The sequence below is a fragment of the Helicoverpa zea genome, chromosome 20 (assembly GCF_022581195.2).
Source record: "Helicoverpa zea isolate HzStark_Cry1AcR chromosome 20, ilHelZeax1.1, whole genome shotgun sequence".
Taxonomy (NCBI): Eukaryota; Metazoa; Arthropoda; class Insecta; order Lepidoptera; family Noctuidae; genus Helicoverpa; species Helicoverpa zea.
Window position 1 is genome coordinate 1,657,602 of NC_061471.1, and position 19,315 is coordinate 1,676,916.

Below are 19,315 nucleotides of genomic sequence, written 5' to 3' on the forward strand. Positions count from 1 at the left end.
TATTCGAATTTTTCAATCTTTCAATAAGTTTTGATTTATAGTAATATGCTGCAAGAATTTACTTTTTTCTTTTTGAATTTATGTAGTTTTATGGCAGAGATGAATACTGCAGGTTACAGTGTGAAATTAGTCAAAGGTTTTAACCAGATACCTGTAAATAAAACTATAAAAAATCAATTTACCTGTTTTTATTCTAAAATTATTATTTTAAACTAGTTACGTTAGGTACATTACAAGACGCCTTCAATATGCTTACACGTTACAGTTCATATTTACAAGTTAAGGTGAATGGTGCCATCATTCGGAGAGGTTGAAGCCTTTCAATGCCTGAAACAAGAGAAAAACATATTTGGACTTACTATAAAAAACATGTAAACAGACACATATCTAAGAATATGTTGTAGGGAGAATTTTTCTTCCTTATGGCATCTCCCGTATAGGTTTTTGTAGTAAGACCAATTAACTTTAGCAACAGCCTTTAACACAGATAAAAAGTTACGATTCAACGAACCGGTGTCGTAAGTACAACACTGAACCACAGAGCTAGCAAAATTATTAGAAAGTTTGACATTTTGCAAGTGTCAATTTAGTCTACGAGATTAAAAACAGACTATAAGTCAAAAAATCTAGTAAAAGTATGAGGAACAACATGCATTGTTACAAAACCTAGTTGTGCAGGACTCTTCAGTAAAAAATATGCTAAGGTCAAATGTCAACAAAAATCTAATATTATTGTAGGTGACTGATTAATAGGTTATCACAACTTGGAATAGCTTATTGTATGTACACCAATACAGGTTGATAACAGCCATTTACCAGGAATGTTGATGTTATATAAAATAAATTCTATAGACATTCAACAATCACACATTTTCAGCACCCCAAAGACAACCCACTGACCAAAATATTATGGTGTAATTCCATAGAACGCTGAAATGCAAGCTAACCAACTAAACCAAAAGCCAAGACTTCAAAGTCTTGGCTTTTGGTTTAGTAGTCGCAGTTTTTCATTATTTTTAACTTCTACGGAATTAGAAATATAATAAGATAGGTAGGTACCTTAGTAATCGGCAATTTATTCCTCTCTTCCTGCGACACCAGTGCATCAACTTGCTGTAGTTTGTACCACCCGTAGTGGGCTCCCACAATCATGGGCACCATTATTAGAACTACCAAGTTCTTCTTCATGAACTGTCCCACATTCATTTTGTAAGATTTTGACTTCAATATTTACCGTTTTGGTTATGTATGAATGAAAAAATTTGGATTTGAATCAGAATAATAAAGGAATTTGACAAGATCTTGTCTTTTTCTAGATTTATATAATGCGACCAATTTAAAATTAACTTTTAGCAGTAGATAACCTTTCGTGTAGGGGAATATTTATTTTTGCCGTTTAATGTAAATAAAAACAGCTGTCAATCGTTCAGAAACACCTTCTGAAAGTTTAGTTCCACTTGCTTTTAAATAAACTTAAATAAGTACAAAAACAACATATTATTTTCAAAAGTCAGCTATCTCAGTAAGAGTTATTTAAATTACAGTATTTATTTATATTCTGAGTGGAAATAAATCAAATCATCCAATTCTTTTATGTCACATATTTCCAAACGTTATTTTACGTTTTGTTACAACACATGACAGTAACTAAAATATGTCTAAAGTAACAATATCGTTTTGCGGCATAAGTACGCAAATAAATTCATAGGAATTACAATATAAATATTTGACTCCACATAACCGTGCTTATTTCTTTTTTGCAATCAACCAATTATTTTATTGTTGTCATATTATAGTACTACTCTGTAGTTCCACAAAAATATAACGCAAATTGCGTTCGTTTCCCTCACTTTTTTATGTTATTTGATGGCCAATCAAAAGACCGAATAGAGTTACCTAGCCAATCACAATACGAATCAGTGACAGTCATTGTCACTTAAATATTTGACAACTTGCACGTAAAAAGAAAAACGTGCCTCAAAAACATGGTGGCAGCTCAGTGAAAAGGGTGAACCGTTCGACTAGTCATTAAATTAACAGAAGCTTATTTAGCAGGAGTGTTTGAAACAATTTGTAAGTACACCTCCGGCGTCCGCGTAACATATTTCATGCGAAGAAGTTCTGATATCATCGTAAAATTTTAGGTAAACACCGTTTAGTAAGCTTCACACAAAACCAAGGATGACGTCCGAAGAAACCCAAATATCTGAAGAACTTAAGGGATGTTACGAGAATCTTATTGTAATCGACATTGGCGCGAACTTGACGAACAAGAAATACGGCCGTGATCTCGATTCGGTGGTACAAAGGGCAAAAGATGCAGGTGAGTTAAAAAAATAAAGAAAAAAACCGTATGTGATTGCGTGTATACAATGATTCGGTGTTACAATGCCGACACTCGTGTTAAATGTAATTTATTCATTTAGAATGATTGCACATTGAATACCTCGCGAGTTACTGGGTTATTGTCATGCTACATATTTTTTTAAGACTGGAATGTTATGCATTTTTATGTGTGCAGTGAAATATGATCTAGCACTTTATTTTCAGTGAAGAAAGTAGTAATTACTATGTAAGAGTTTCTAGTAATAACGACTTTTCAGTATTTCCATGTAACATGTGGTCTGTTTGACTGTTTCATAGGAAATTTTGTTGTTTTTAAAAATAAATGGTGACTAATGCATGGCCAGCATGCTGTTGCCCTCTATGAAGTTTGGCCAAGAATAGTTTTATTGTACAATTGAAATATGAATAGTAGTAGAAACACCTTTTAAACACAAATTCTATTGTTTAATTATTTAATACATAATTTTTGTAAGATTCTTATTAGAACATCCTTCTATGAAAATTCTAAACAGTGCATTTGATTGCTGTTAAATGTGTTACTAATGCACATTAATCATACTATCAATATTTGCCTACAAATGAATTGTTTTAATTGCATAATTTTTCAATGAGTGATTAATTACTAATGTGTTATTATAAATAACAATTGCTCAGAGCTTGGACTCTGGTCAGTATTCATGTAAAATGGAGCAAAAGGAAAATAAAATAAAATACAAAAGGTATTTAAAAATTAGACCAGTAGTTCCCGACTTCAGAATGTTCAAGAAAACAAACTTATAGATGTATTAGTATAGATAGATTATAACATGACATGTTATAGGTGCTATTTCACCATATGCATATGTGTAATGTCAAAATTTGACAAATTAACAAATAGACAGAATATTAAGAATGGCCTTAAGGCACTAATTTGTTTGTGTTATTTTGACGATGTGTGTCTTTCATAGTAATTTGTGTTTGCTAATTATCCTGTTTACTGTGTTCATGTTTCTTCTCAATCAGTCTTGAAACTTTATTAGCAAAACATGCATTCTTGGATGATGTTTTTGATATCCACTTTTTTGTAGATTATGATATTATGATGCATTGATATGATAAACTCATTGATAAACAGAGAAACAGTAAATATTGAGCATGAAAAAAAAAATAAAGGTTTAAGTTTTATGACTGAATTTTTTAAATTGTTTAATCAATTAAATAATTAAATAATTTAACTAAATATTCTACATTATCTCTTCTTATGAACTTATTTGTTTATGCAGGTGTCCAGAAGATCATGGTGACAGGCACTTCAGTACGGAACAGTAAGGAAGCCCTAAGACTGACTCGCCTCTATCCCAGCACTATCTATTCCACAGCCGGTGAGTTTTATTACTTGATATCTAACCTGTGCCTGCGGTTTTACTTGCTTTCCGATGAATTACTCACCTGGTTATAAATTATATGGCCTGTATATTACTCTGATGTAAGATACTAGCTTTCCGCTGGTGGTTTCACTCACTTCCTGAAAAAAAGTACTCCCCTGCCCCAGTTAGACGTCTATATGTTATGCTGACATGCAGCATATTGCAGCCAAGTTTTATCAAAATCCTAGGTCCGTGATCTTCAAAAATGTCACAGAAATAAATCTGCATATTTATGTATATCAAGTTTCTTCAATATGTCTTATCTGTCGTTACATGCCGTGATAATGAGATAATGATCATTGACACCTAATTACCTATTGCAATTAATTATTTATTTATGGAGTGTTCATTCATTAATTATTGCTACAGATATGTAATTATGGTCTAATGTCTGTTGATCTTGTAGTTGCAATTATATTTTCCACGTTAGGTATGACATATCATCAGTGTGTCTAGGAAATGGTTGTTTTTTGTAAATTTTATCATGGCACCAGGTATAAGACTCATGATTTTGCCAGTTCTTCTTAGCGTGTCGATGGCAAACAAATATAGCTTATGGAGGCCCAATATTTTACCATGCACACGGCGTTGTCATTGGCAGCATGTGGGTCTTTCGCAATTTAGGTGTTGGGGCCCATTGGCTAGCACAGAAGGTGCCCGTTCGTCCATTAGAGCATAAAAAATACCTGTGGTTAAAATCTGCACGTTCAAATCTACTCTTCTTCTCCCTCGGTTATGCAATTTATTAATTAAATTACAGTTACCCTTAAATATGCACAACTGGATACATTGTACTATGAAAGAATGGCTTCCTCTGTTGAAAGCTTTCTGATTTGTATATCTGTCTAATATCTTTCTTTATTTTCAAAATCGTTCTCATGTTAGTCCTGACTATACCATTTGCCCCACTAGACTCAACTTCTTCCTGTACCCGTATAAAATAGCCTATGTGACTCGGGGTTAGTGTAGCTTCGGTCCAGTAGTTTCGGAGCCTTTAGAAATTAACATGCTTTTAACTGACAACGCCAACTAAAATTCACTAAAACTAACTCACTAGTTCAAAAACGGAAACATCACTTGATCTTAATCCGAATTAACTTATGCAAGACCTTTAACTATTTCCTTATTTTACGTATTTAATATTCAAACGTTTAATTAAATGTACCCAGCGGTTAATTGCCCTAGTTTTTATATGTATGAAGTGTAATTATAATTTCATAACTTTCTTTCTGTTTTTGTTTATAAATTCATGTGCAGAATTATGTTGGTACGATATGGGTTGTTGATTTAGGATAACTATCTAATTGAAATTAATTCTAATGTTTATTCTCTCTCTTGGATTTTTGATGAAGTTATTTCTGCGGTTTTGAGATTCATAACTGTTTGTTTTCAAATACAGTTTGAATGGTGAGGTTAAGTCAAGCATTTGGGAATGTAAGCATAGTTAACATGTTCAACCTAGTTACTCTTTGTTAAGACTAGTTGTCAGATATTCTGGCTTCTGACCCGTAACGACTGCTAATTTAACGTCTTCTGAAACACGAAGGAACCTCATCATGACAAGATGGTCACCTATCCACGGACGGACAGCCCCAAACGTGGCTTAACCTCATGATCGATCAACCCTTGAGCCTATTACTTTACGACGAGCCCTTCCACAGTGGCTTGACATCTTTCATGAAACTTATCTTTCCATCTTTGGTGCAGGTGTTCACCCTCACGATGCGAAGTCGATGATAGAAGAGGACATGTGGGCGGAGCTCCAGGAGACGGCAGCGGCGCCCGAGTGCGTGGCGGTCGGCGAGTGCGGCCTTAACTACAGCAAGGATTTCTCCGAGCCACATGTGCAGAGAGAAGTGTTTAAGCGTCAGGTTAGTAAGCTATAACTAATTTTTAATAAACGTCTGATTATGGAGAACAGCTGTTTATCATGAATGAAGACAAAAAAAATATATTTGGGACTGTTCTTAAAACGATTCGATTCCCGGAGTAGTTGGACAAGAAGTAGGATTTACGATAATTTTCCATGTTTTTAAGTATTTCCATTCTAAACTTTACCTAAATGAGTAAATTTTATCATAGACCGGTGTGGAATAGACAGCCGCTGTTTTATAAATGCAAATGTTACTGTCTTCTAACTTACCATAAGGTACTAAGGTAGGTACTCTTTAGGAATTATTGTGTTAATCTATTTGTGAATAAGAATAGCTAAGCCTAAAATTACCTGTAGTTCTTCAAAAGTCAAACTCTAACGTGAATTCTATGACTTACATTACCTCTACCACAATACAGCGACCTTTCTCTTCCCATTAAACATAGCATATAAAATAACCACCATTTGAGAGCAGTGCGTTACGGTAATATAAATCTTTTCACCGTCGAATGTTACGCAACTCGTGCGCATTCGCAATACCTTGAATAATAACATTTCAACGAGCATTGCTTTAGCTTACTATGAGTTATTGTGTTTAAATAGTATGAGATGAATGTCTTTTCTAAAATCATGAAATTATGTAAAAGTATATAATTAAATAATTCCGATCTTGCATTACGTATTCGCCCGCAACCTGAGGAAACTACTTCGCGCACTTGGATGAAAAGTAGAGCCATCCAGCCATCCTCGATAAATGGATCATCTAATACTGAAATATTTTTTTCAAATCTGTCCTCCTGAGATTACCGCGTTCAATCAAACAATCGAACACTTGAACTTTATAGATAGATTAAGGTTGCTATAATATTCTTAGCAGATAGGATAAATTATCACGTACTTACTATAACATTTTATGCTAATAGCTAACCGTTACTGATAATTTGCATAAAATGTATGCCGAATGTTGAAGTTGAAAGTCCATATTTAGAATTCATAAATGCCTATAACGGTATAGTTTTTTTTTTCATAACTGTCATGTCTTATAGCGCATTAATATTGTGTAAATAAATAGAACCAGTTACTTTTTTTGATCATTTTGATCTGTCTGATTTGAATCTATACTGAAGCTGAAGAATGTGTTTGTTTGGACATGCTAAACTTAGGAACAATTGCACTTATATGTAAAATTATTTCAGTGTTAGATAACCCATTGGTGCGTAGAGTAATTCTTACAAAACGCTGGTAAAACCATTGGCGGTAGCTAGTATTGTAGATAAAGACCGACTTCTCAATAAAGTCATCCTTATTTATCCAATAATTTATGCTCTCTGTCAACCCGTATGTGTCCGTAGTCCATACAGTTGTTGGTCCAATCTTTTCAATAGGAACACTCAAGGCATTCAATAGGGGTGAATCAGCTCAAGAGATGCGATCAAACGATCCTTCACAATAAACAAATGTAGGTATTCATATAGGCTCGCTTTATATTGGAACACGTAATCCATGTTTTGATATACACGAGGACTAAGGTCCTGTTATGCTTTACGAAAGCGGGTGTGTCATAGTTGTGTGTGTACATGCTCATTTTCTTTGACTCTGCGACTTTACCACTTTTGAGCGCTCTCGAGCTTACGTATACGAAGACAATAAGCTTGTAGGTACACAGTACACACACAAGTGTCTCTCACGCGTCTTCTGGAAATGTAACATAAGGTATACTGGATGGATATTATTTTCAATGTCATAGAATGTAGGTTAGTATTTCACAAAAAACGGCTAAAAAAGCGTGAAGCTTGAAAAACTGGTTATATCCTGTTTTTGGGTTAACAATGGTAATTTTACACACCAAAATTCTTCAGTATCCTTGAACTTGGAAATTCTAAACTATCTACTTGTAACTATAAACTATTTATAGGCAACAAAGTGTGAATGAGATCGTGACCCATTTTAATGCCCTTGACTTGGGACGCGCTATGAATGTAGGGTCCGGCCCTTCGGCACGTAAAATTAAAGGTCTGTGATGGACCTCTATATAAGCAGCGTCCTGTTTATCATAGAGAAGAATACCTACCGTTTCCCCGATCTTGGATACGCGTCCAGAGAGAGCTAATTTCCGCAGCCGAATAAAAGTAGCCTGTATTTTATTCTAATGCAGAATCATGCTATATAGCAGCCTGCCAATTTTTGACAAAACTCGTCCAGTCGTTTTGCGTGAGAGAGAGAGAGAAACATTTTCATACATCCTTATTTATAGAGTGTTATTGAACCCCCAAATAACGGATGTAAAACCCTTTAAAATCATCTTCAGCCCATTATTTTTCTTTAAATATTACTGTTTCCGCTTCACGGAACTACGGATATATTTTGTAAGTAGTTCTGGCAAAGAGCCAGCCGTTGTGTTTCAGTACGACAATGTAAAATCCTTTCTATTTACATTTTATACTGTGTTTGGTCACGTTTCTCTTTGTGTACACTGATTTAATTTTGTGCTAGTGGTTATATTTTGTACGGTCTTAAAAGATGTTAGGTATAGTGGGAGTTCTATTTACCTAAGATGTTCATGTAGAATAAGTAGGTATTTCGAAAAGGTTGAAAATTAGGTCGAATGACATCATTTGCCTTGCTTTCTCAAATATCATGAAGTCTGGTTCAGTCTGCATTTAATGTAAATGAATGTGTACCTGACTCTTCTTATTTCACTCTTTATTAACCGACTTACCAAAAAAGAGGATTTTCTCCATTGGTCGGAATCTTTTATCCCATTGTCTTCTTTTGTATCGAACGATACACACCTATCTTCTTTTGGGTAGCTAGTTGCTAACTTTGCAATAGCAAAGTTATTTGACAAGAAACGTAAATGACATTTCGTTACCATATTGGTCTAAAGATATTTAAAGTATGTTGACCTCAACTAAGTAAGAACGTAACTTATTGTTAGACTAATAATAATGAAAGTTAGCCAAACGCTTTATGTAACGCCTAAATAGGTAATACCAAACTCGGTGCAACGTTCATATTATTTTATGTACCGGTTTTGAATTTTATGATCTCTTTGAAATACTACATATATTTCTAACTCAGTCAAATTGGCTATGTACCTCTAGTGTTGGCGACTTTTGAGTAAAGTTCAGGATTTTAACAGGCCGTTCAGTTTTAGTGCGCGATCTTAGCTGAATTTTTCTGCCCTTAATTTGGTTTTCTAATAAGATTATGCGACTTAAACATCGGTACCTTGAAAGTCAGGCCATTACTTCTAACCAACATTACGTAGCAGAGTATGGAAAAAAATAAAGAATGTAATGGATAGCGTGGAAGAAGAAAACATGCTGCGCGACCCCAAATAAAATTGGAATAAGGGCAGGTGTATGATGATGATTATACTAGCCAAGTTTCGGTTTGATTATTTCCCCTTATTATGGGAATACTAGCGAGATGTCCTATAGTTCGGCCATTCAGAGAATGCGTTCCTGACACGTCGCGATTGAACTGACGACGTAACTTTGCAATGGCGTTGCAGTTACGATAAAAATATTTTTGCTGGTTGTTTACCGTTTTAACAATTGAGGAGCATTAAAACAACATTATTATATCAATAATCAATGAATGTTATAATTTTGTGCCAAACTGAGTGTCAAATAACTTGGTAAACAATATTTTTCTAAATCTATACTGCGCTATTACAAGGTTATGTCAGCGGTTTATATTTTGTAGTGCTGTGCTAAAAATAACAGGCAAGTATCGTAATCTGTTCTTATACAGTTATAATATAAAATAATACGTTTTGATTTTCTTTTTAAGAATTGGAAAATAATGGACTATAAGACTTAATTATAACGTTTATGAAATATAAAAATAAAACTATGACCAAACCGCATTTTTATACTTAGATTAAAAATGGTAACCCCAAATGGCGTTATGGGCCGCCATTTTGTGACGCTAAAACAGTCGTCCGTTGTCGTTTCGTGCGCATAGACCACGTTTTTCAAGTGTTTTCGATCTGTTTTTATTTGATTACCCGGCTTTTGTTAGACCGAGATATCAGGATTGATTCTGTTATTGATAATAATATAATTATACATGTAGGCGAAGATGATGATGAAGACACCACCTCCTCAAGCAAATCGGAGTCTGATTAATATTCTGTTCGCACATTCAATTCAATGTACTTGTAACAAAGAATAAATAAAACAATTTTATTATATGAATATTACCTTTTTTTGGTTTCCACTTAAATAACTAAAATATAAAACAAATGATTCCGCCAATTTAAAACGAAAATAATCTTAAAATAATGCGGCGGTTCATTTTGAAGGAACGGTAACGAACTCAGTGTTATGTTGTGCCCATCACTAGTCGTGACTAACTGATAGGTGTCAGGAACGCATTCTCTGAACGGCCGAAGTATAATGATCTTCCTTGCTCCTGCTAATACATCAACACAACAAACAAATACTAATTGCACCCATTTGAACATAATTGAGAGCACCCATCAACGCATACGCTTTTGTTGAAAACCCACAGTATAGCATTACACACACGATAATATTCACCGTGACGATTACACTGTGTGAATGAAGAGCATCCAACTAGCAGGAGCTGCCTTTTGAGCATAAATGTCTGTGGGAAAAAGATTTATGCAAGGGGTGGGCAAAACAACAAGTAGTGATAGAACTCTTAGATTAGATTTAAAGAAAAAAAAAACGAAATAAGTGTAAGACGTGAGTATACACGTATACATAACAAATAATTTTTGATATAAAATTGAAACATGAAAACGCATACGAAAAATTTACAAACGCATAATGAACTTAACGTTCACACTATATCGAGTAATTGCGGTGCTCTTGTCTCACAAGAAAACTAATGTAAGTTTCTTGTCGGTTCTTTTTCATAAGACCCATTCTTTGGATTATTACACCTACCTTGATATTTCGGGAGAACAAAAATAGACTTACGCGAAAAAGAGAATGAGATTTTCTTTCATACTTTTGACAAGCAGAATAGGAGCACGGCAATATCGTATCCAGTTCCTAACACTCTAAGGCATGAACACTTGAAGCGTATCATCGTCGGCATTGATCCGCTCGAGTTAAATTTGTTCAGTGCATGCGCCTACGCACCGCTTTGTTGCAGCAGAGGGGACTTTCAGTAGTGTTGTTTGTTTTGGAAATGGTCATTGTACTGCTAGATTTGAGTTTGTTAGAGTTTCATTCTTATTTATGGTTTTAAAACTATACTATGTTTTGTAACGTAAAGAATACCTATAGCTTTTGATGTAATAACAGGTGTTCTGGGAATTTTCAGCCTTTGACATGAAACAATCCATTGAGTCACTCTTGCGTTCTACTGCCCCGGTAACTTTCAAACTATCTCGTAATCCTGGCAGTTTTTAGCCAGTCTAACCTGTCATTTTTATCTTCCTCAATCATCGATGTGATTTCCTTCTTCGTAATGATATTTGTCCAAATCTGTGGTAACTTTTCTACTGGTGGGAAATCATCACATGAACCCTGTTTAAGACTTTCAGTGGCCCATCAGTGTTCCTTATAGAGCCCTTTGTGTACCAAAGCCGCGGAAGCTCCCAAAGAATCTCGTAGTCTAGTCAACTTAGTTTATTCAAAGCTTCCTCAATACACGACCTTGTTATTGACCTCTAACACAAAACTCGAGCACTCGCATTCGCCTGTACATTGACATGATCTAATTTGAGTGTTGGTCCCGTTTTGCAACGCGCTACAGCTGACTCAGGTATGCAGTCATGACCTGTTTTAGATTAGTTAATAAGGATCGCAGACCCGAAAATAAAATGTTTTTGAAACTTGTATAATGTAACTTTATAGTATACTGTTTCCTGCGGTTTTACCAGTGGAAACTGTATGGTCATACCCGGATAAAATATAGAGTACCTTCCTAACAGTGAAAGAATTTTTCAAATCGATACAGTAGTTTCGGGACCTCTGTACCCAATTAACAAAAAAAACCTCTGAATAATTTCAGGATAAAATAATTTAAAAAGCCTTTTATTTCTTACATAATTTAGGCATTTTAACAGGTGTTGCATAATTATATCAAAATTTACGTTATAAAGGTTAAATTATTTATTAATCTTGCAATATTATAAGATCTTTATCTTTTTTTTTAATAAAAAAATGTATACCTACTTACACAGATGAAATCAATACATAAATGTATCAATTTTAATATTTATTAATTGATTGACATTTGTTGCATTCATGTACATATATGCAACAGCCCAGGTGTAAAAGTCTTTAAATAAACAAATGTGTACATGATGTTAGTAAATAAAACGTTATAATTATATAGTATTTCGACATCCGATGATCTCATCTTGTATACTTCTGTTAATTTTCTTTAAAGTGTAATTGATGATATGCAGGCCTTGGACGTAATTTCAGCCTGATAGTTAAATGAAGTCACCTTGAACAGTTTTGGAGGTCCTTATTGATTTTGCTTATCGATTCAGTATGTGTCATACTTGAGATAATTATATGTATTGGGATACTTGTTTATTCAGTGTAGATTTTAAAGAAAAATTACATCATAATTTCACTTTAATTTGCCAAGTTATTGAACTGTTTGAACATTTCATTGATAACAATTAGTCATACTGATAATTGTTTTAATGTCAGCTAATCACCATTGCCAATTGCACCATTTAGTAATTCTCTTGAATGCGGAAAAAATTGCATTGTTTCATTCTTTATTTTTGACATATCCTTTGGCTCGCTTTGGCAATAATAACCATCACAGGGACGGTGGCCCTATAGACCCTATACATATCCTAAGATTAAAGAATTTTGGTATTATTCTAAAGTTTGAACTACCATTACCTGTACTAAACTAACTGTATTGTTCCAGTACAATTCGAAGATATCTTTCACCTTACCAAGCAAACTACAATAACACCTGAATTAATATTTTATTAACACAGTTTATTGACCCAATACTCAGACGTGTATTGATCGCTTGGTAAACGATACAAGTCATTCATACACTCACTAGAGTCATGTACGATAATACTTCTTAGAAAATTGAAAGTGTTTATATTGAATTATACTCTGTACCTACACACGTGTCATAACAATGTTTTGTAATGATAACATAGATAGCATTATTTACAAGTTGTTCAGATATGCAGGTATGTAAATATGTAGGTGTTTTAAAGACGGTAGCGTGTACATAAACTAATGCTAAACGGGCCTACGCAGACCTAAATACCTGTATTTGTCATCATAAGTGTAGTAGGACTATGTGTTATCTATACTAGACAAATATTATGCAGGATTATTTTGTATGTTTATTTGTGCTCTGTCTGAGGTTACAAAACCGATTTGAAAACGACTATCTTCAGGTGACATTATTATTATAGTTTATCCTGTTACTTGAACTAGTTTCTAGATAGGACTGAAACAATGGGATGATTAGACAATATGTTTTCAGTCAAAACATAACAAACTCAAACCAACGAATTCACAATAAAACGATTAAAATCTGATCCTAAGAATAATCAATTCAAAAACAAACTTCTTCCCAAAACACTAGTAAAATAAATTACCCACGACGGAAGCTTGATCAGATCAAAGGACTGGACAAGTTATGTCTAACTATTAATAGCCACCAGACGCTGTCGACGCGTCACTGTAAATTTAGCGCGATCGACGATAGCAATTAATGGCATTCGATCTTTATAGCTCGTGTCATTGCTTTGCAGAAAGCTAGTGCAATTTTACTTGGTAGAATCTTTTTCCCAGCATTACTCCCGTCTCATGACGGGGTCCGCTTTTCACATCCTCTTCTTCCACTTCGCTTTGTCCTGGACATATCTTCTTCTTCAAGCTCGTAGTAGAGTATTTTGCTAAATTCCAAGTTTGGCCCTAGATTCTTCGGTGCGTTAGAGAGTACGTGAATGTGGGCCCTGTGCTTTCCAATTGCCGTCCAGTCGGGTTATGAGAGTGAAGAAAATAAGAATATAGTGCACTTGTGTCTCCGCATATTTTGGGCACTATTATGTCCTGCGCAGCTGGCTGATATCCTTAGAGATCATTCTCCTTTTACTAGAAGAATTTTCCTAGTATTGTAAGCTGTCCCCTATAAAACTAATAAGACTAACACTCCAGCGTGAAACAGTCCGTCCATCTGTTGGCTGTGCGGTTGATAACAAGTTGAATCATCTGTAACACTGACGTTATTGTTCTGTCCTGTTTATATATCGTCATTGAATACCAGATTTATGAATAACATGTATTTGTTTCCTTGTTGAAACTGAAAATCCATTGAGTTTCTTACCGACATGAGTACCATGCATCCATTTTCTGGTGGCTTATTATTTTCCGGGTGACTAATAACTTAAAAGTCGACAAATATTTGCAACAAATAAAATAACATGCCAGCGATTAAATATTTTCGCGACTATTATAATATGTAAGGTTCAAAATTAAGGCTGTTATAAAAACTAAAAACTAGCAGCTGCGTTTGGGTAGCAAATAAACTATACCAGTCAATTGAAATATTAGGTGAGGAGCTATTTATAATGACTTGGCGACTAATAATGTTAGTTGGGTGGCAAAGATAATATATTACCAACTATTTCGTGCCGACTAAAAACCCAGTTTCAGGCTTCGCTTTGGGGATAGCTCTAAATATTAAAAGGAGTGCAATAAAAAGGAATAAGAGTTAATTATTAATATTTTGTTATCATAATTTCATAAAAACGGCGGAAGGTGCGGTGGTATTATCTCACTTGGCGTACTATGAAGGTGGTAGAATTTAATTTGGATTCATTTTATTTAGCATATTGCCATTTATAACCTTCAATTTAAAAAACATTGTTTAAAATTTGAAGTTAGTGACGAAAACCGCGTAGGCGCGGAGGGGCGAGGCGGCCTGCGGGCTGAAGCGCAGCTTCGGCTTGCTGGCCGGCCGCGCCGGCCAGCCTCAGCCGCGGCGGCGAGCGTTAAAGCCATCTGCGACGATAAGCTCGCATGGGACCGCCGGAGCCCCGCAGCGCCGGAGCCGTAACAGAAGTCATGCTTGCTGCATGTTGCATGCTTACTTCCATGCTATTCACCTATAATATTGAAAATAACAGCCGCAAAATATTGTTTCTTCATGCCATTTTAGAGTTTATTTAAAGCTATTAAAAAGTCGCACAATATATTTATAATATGAGCTAGTTTATATTTATTCTTCATCCAAACAATTTTAAATAGAACCTGATTTGTATTATTTATGAATGCCCATTTTCTATTTTATTGTCATCATTAAGTTTTCGCTTAAATATTAATTCAGTTGCCAAAAGAAAAACTTGATGCTAGTTTAAATTAAAACGGACCTCAAAACTGATATATTAATATGCTACCTTTTACTTATTATGATACTCCTTATTAGCTGCCAACCCATTATAAATGGTACCCACTCTATTATTTTTTTAAACCTATATTCGTTTTACTTAGTCGCCGCGTTAAATACATGCCTTTTCTGGTTGTATATTCTCTATGATTCGGCACGCGCTATTAACAAAATACTGAAAGAGACTTTTAAAACCAATTATGTATTGAATGTTTTTGATATGAATATTGATCATTTTATATTATCTTTGATGAAATCGATGTCCAGTCGCTATAGTTTCATAGAAAATCGATTCCAGATATAGGTAAGAAAATTTTAATCCCCTCTTTATCTTGTTACAGGTCGAAATGGCATGTGAACTACGAAAACCCCTATTCGTACACGAAAAAGAAGCTCAAGACGACTTAATAAAAATTCTAGACGAATTTGGTAGTCGTCTGCCGGCTGTTGTCATTCACTCATTCACTGGGTCCGTGGAACAAGGGCTAAAGTATATCGAGAAGGGGTTCTATCTGGGTATAACGGGTTATATTTGTAAGGACAAGTCTGATGGAGGAATCAGAAGGCTGTTGTCAGAAAGGTTGCTGCCGTTAGACAAATTGCTGGTGGAGACAGACTCGCCGTTCATGTATCCCAATATGAGGGCTTCGAAGCTGCCGCTGCATGTTAAAGATTCTTTGACTGAGAGGTGAGTTAATGTTTTAGTTTAAGACTACTATTAGGTAAATTAAGTAGCTCTGGTAAACATCTTCTTTTTATGTCTTAATGGTAGAAAAAGGGTGGAATAAGTCTCAGCTGCATCCGGTTAGACTAGAAGCCGACCCCAACATAGCTGGGAAAAGCCAAGGCAGATGATGAGATGATGATGGCTGGTACAAGTTTAATGGGTGCCTAAAGTCAAGTCAAGAGTAACGTCCCATCCTTGAAAAGTCTATCAGCTTTTAAATATTTAAATATCCAAACCACACCTCCTTCATATTTCTGACATAGAGTATTTTTATGTACAGAACTTTACTTCAATACCTGTAGACTAGCTGTAGTAGGAAAACAAAAATCGATAACCTTTTTAAAACCGGACTGATAAACCGGACTGACAAAACTACCGAATGATAACGCGCAGCTAGACATTAGATTATTGGGACATATGATGCTGATAAGATATACTCTACTTTGGTCAGATAACATAATCTTAATAACATGTTATGTATCTAAATAATCGTGCAACGTGCTATTTTCGTGATTCTCGAGATCATACCTAGCGTGTTTGGAATGCACTCATTATTAACAATGCAACAAAAAATCGATTAAATCTATAGTGTTGAGTTGGTTTCTTATATCGATTAAAATTAAAACTCTTTCATGCATCGTCGTTAATTTGAAGTAGTAAAACCGAAACTCTAATAAAACCGTCAACGTGTAAAAAGTTATTGAGTTTTCCAATTAAAATTGACTCAGTCAGTTAAATAGTGAACAAGATTCATGCTTGAAGATTTTAACCACAAATAAGTTTTAATCTTTTGTTACCAGGCGCATTTTAATTTGTCTTAAATGACCGTGAAGGTCAAAAATCACTCCTTTTTAATGATTAATGGCCAGTTTCTTCATCAAAAGCAAAAGTTAAAGTAATGTCTAAAGTAAAAGTAACGGTCAAATTCGTTTTTTCAAGGCTAAAGTGACAGCAAAACTAATAGAAAAATTGAATTTGACCGTTACTTTTACTTTAGACATTACTTTGACTTTTACTTTGGCTTTAACTTTTGATGAAGAAACTGGCTGTTAATAAACTGTAATTAAATAAACAAAATATTATTTCCAGATCGATGAACTTCGTGAACCGCTACTGCACGTTCCAACGCAATGAGCCTTGTGCCCTCCCAGCTATTGTGGAACTGATCGCCGGCTTCCTCGGCCAGAAACCTGAGGATGTCGCCTTAGCCACTGCTTTCAATGCTCTGAAGATCTTCGGACTGAGCCAGTGAGAGTCATGGTAAGTTAAACAATATATAATGAAAACCCTGTCCGATACTTAAAGGTATTGGTGTGTTTAGGCTATAGAGCCGCGTGAGAATGTCTCGACGAGAAATCTTGCCGAGATATACGAGAATCAGAAGTACGAGAACTCTGATATTTACACTTTTTTCTCTCTTGTTTGTGGTTTTCTAAATATCAGTTTGCATATAGGGGTTTTCTTTACATATTGTATGTATTATTAGAGGGTTTTCAATTTTGTGCATTAAAAATAGGGGGTAAATAATACTGAAAGAATTGAAAATGAGTGCCTTAGCGCCTAAAGTGCCTTGATTACAATGAGTCAATTATGTTCCCAGATAAATCAGTTATTGTATTTACGAGATCCCAGTTGTGATTTATTCTAATTTAGATTCGATTTGTGGTTTCCTTCGACCGTCATCCGAATAGTTCATGATTTTCCAACGAAATTGTGAATTATGTAACTAGTAACTAACCTCGAAAATTGAATACTCATGTTCATTGTTAACGTGCATTTCGATAATGACAACGATGATGTGGATTGTAAAAAAAAGCGATTTATTTAAGTGGCACAATGAGGCTATTTGACCGTTTTTGCGAGTCGTTCTGATATCGATTTTTTATCGATACTCAGTTTCGCAACACGTCCTAATTCGATATTGTAAACATTTGGTAAAATCTTGCCATTGAATTAGATAAACTAACATTAAATGTTGCCTTTCTAAATCGTAAGTTTTGACGATAAGTGTTGCCAGATTTTGGTAGAATCGATAAATTAGGATATGCTTGACCGGTTTTAACTAAATTGTTGAATGGATTTATCGATGTTATAAATAATAACTGAAGCAGCTAATTCGATTGCGATTTAATAAATTATTTTAGTTAAATAAACTTTACAGATTATTCAGCGTTTATATTTATTTAGAGTTTATTATCTGTGGAGTTGGTTTGACTAACTGTCAGTATTGTTATAATGTAGTTTTGTTTATGACTCGAAAATAGTGTTGTGAACCGGTCAAGTAGATTCTAATATATCGATAAATGAATAATAATTATCATAATAATGAAAAAAACTACGCAAGTTACAAAAGCGTACCTGAGACGCGCCAAGTCTAAATTATTGCCATTGAAGAAAAAGTACTTGGTATTTTGCATAATATACGAACATCTTTTTTTATGATTAAGTTTTTTTGACTATGATTTGTGGCTTATGTATGCACTCGCCTTTAAATTCGGTGGCAACGAGGTCTTAGTCAGACTGATCTCAAAGATACCGTGTTTGAATACAACTTAATATGAATTATATTATTTTCACTAACAGAATTAAATATTTAGAAAAACGCCTGAATTAAATTCAATGCGTTTTTCGTATATCCCCTTAGTGTTGCAGAACATTTTATCGATATAATTATTTGTAATTAATGCCTTAAGTTTAAGTAAATGTAAACCATGTTTGATACTAACCTTTGTATGTAAATGTAGTTAAGGCGACTTATTTGAAGATAGATATTTTGTCGCCAAATATTTAGAGACGTTAATGTTTTGTACGTTTTTATATAAATAAGTACGAACTCATGGGAAGCGGAGAAACAGACTGTATGAGTCTATAAATATTATTTTTTTACACGACAAGTTATAATAAGGAGTTTGTACGTCTGTTTGTACGCTTTAGATGATAAATTCGTCTTGCATTCGTTGTCGGTAAAGTGAACTGCAACGCTAAGCTACTATCAACGGCCAGTTGCCATCTATTAATCTATGTGCACGGTGTTAGGTACCTATCTCTAGTTATTCTCGCTCTGTAGAGCATTCCTAATCGAATTACAATATTTATATTTTTCATCGAATATTTGTAAATAGTTTGAGCAAAATGTGTAATAATTAAAATAAATATAAATAATTATTTAATTAATGAATTAATGTTAATTTAATGCTGGTAGTCACAACGAAATCAAAGACTGCAAGTATTAAAAAATGTGAAACTTGACATGTTAATTGTTTACGTTTTTGTATCGATATTATTTACGTATTTAATCGTTTATTTGTAAGAAGTACTGTTATTCCTTTATTTTTTGACAATTTGTTGTAGTGTGTAAGTGTGGGTTGGCGGGCGATCTATGTATGATTGCAATGTATAGATATTGTGTGTCACCCCACCCGGGTTTTAGGGTCATTGTGAGTTACCCCACCCGGGTGTGTTGGGGTCAACGTTCGCCGGCCCGGGTCGCGATTTAGTGCCTTCGATGAAACGTCCTTTTGTGATACAATATTTTCATAGAATGTACAGATTATTTCTTTCAATATACAATTAAAGAGATTATTGGTTGTTTTA

General features: G+C 34.5%; 1 protein-coding gene across 1 annotated transcript; it reads left to right on the plus strand.

Moving 5' to 3' along the window:
- Positions 1–1,940: 1,940 nt before the first annotated feature.
- On the plus strand, positions 1,941–19,301 carry LOC124640140 (3'-5' ssDNA/RNA exonuclease TatD). Its single transcript, XM_047177803.1, has 6 exons — positions 1,941–2,073; positions 2,145–2,323; positions 3,609–3,707; positions 5,460–5,623; positions 15,336–15,682; positions 16,811–19,301. The coding sequence occupies exons 2-6, from the start codon at positions 2,182–2,184 to the stop codon at positions 16,971–16,973; spliced, it is 915 nt and encodes a 304-aa protein (XP_047033759.1). The 5' UTR covers positions 1,941–2,073; positions 2,145–2,181; the 3' UTR covers positions 16,974–19,301.
- Positions 19,302–19,315: the final 14 nt, after the last annotated feature.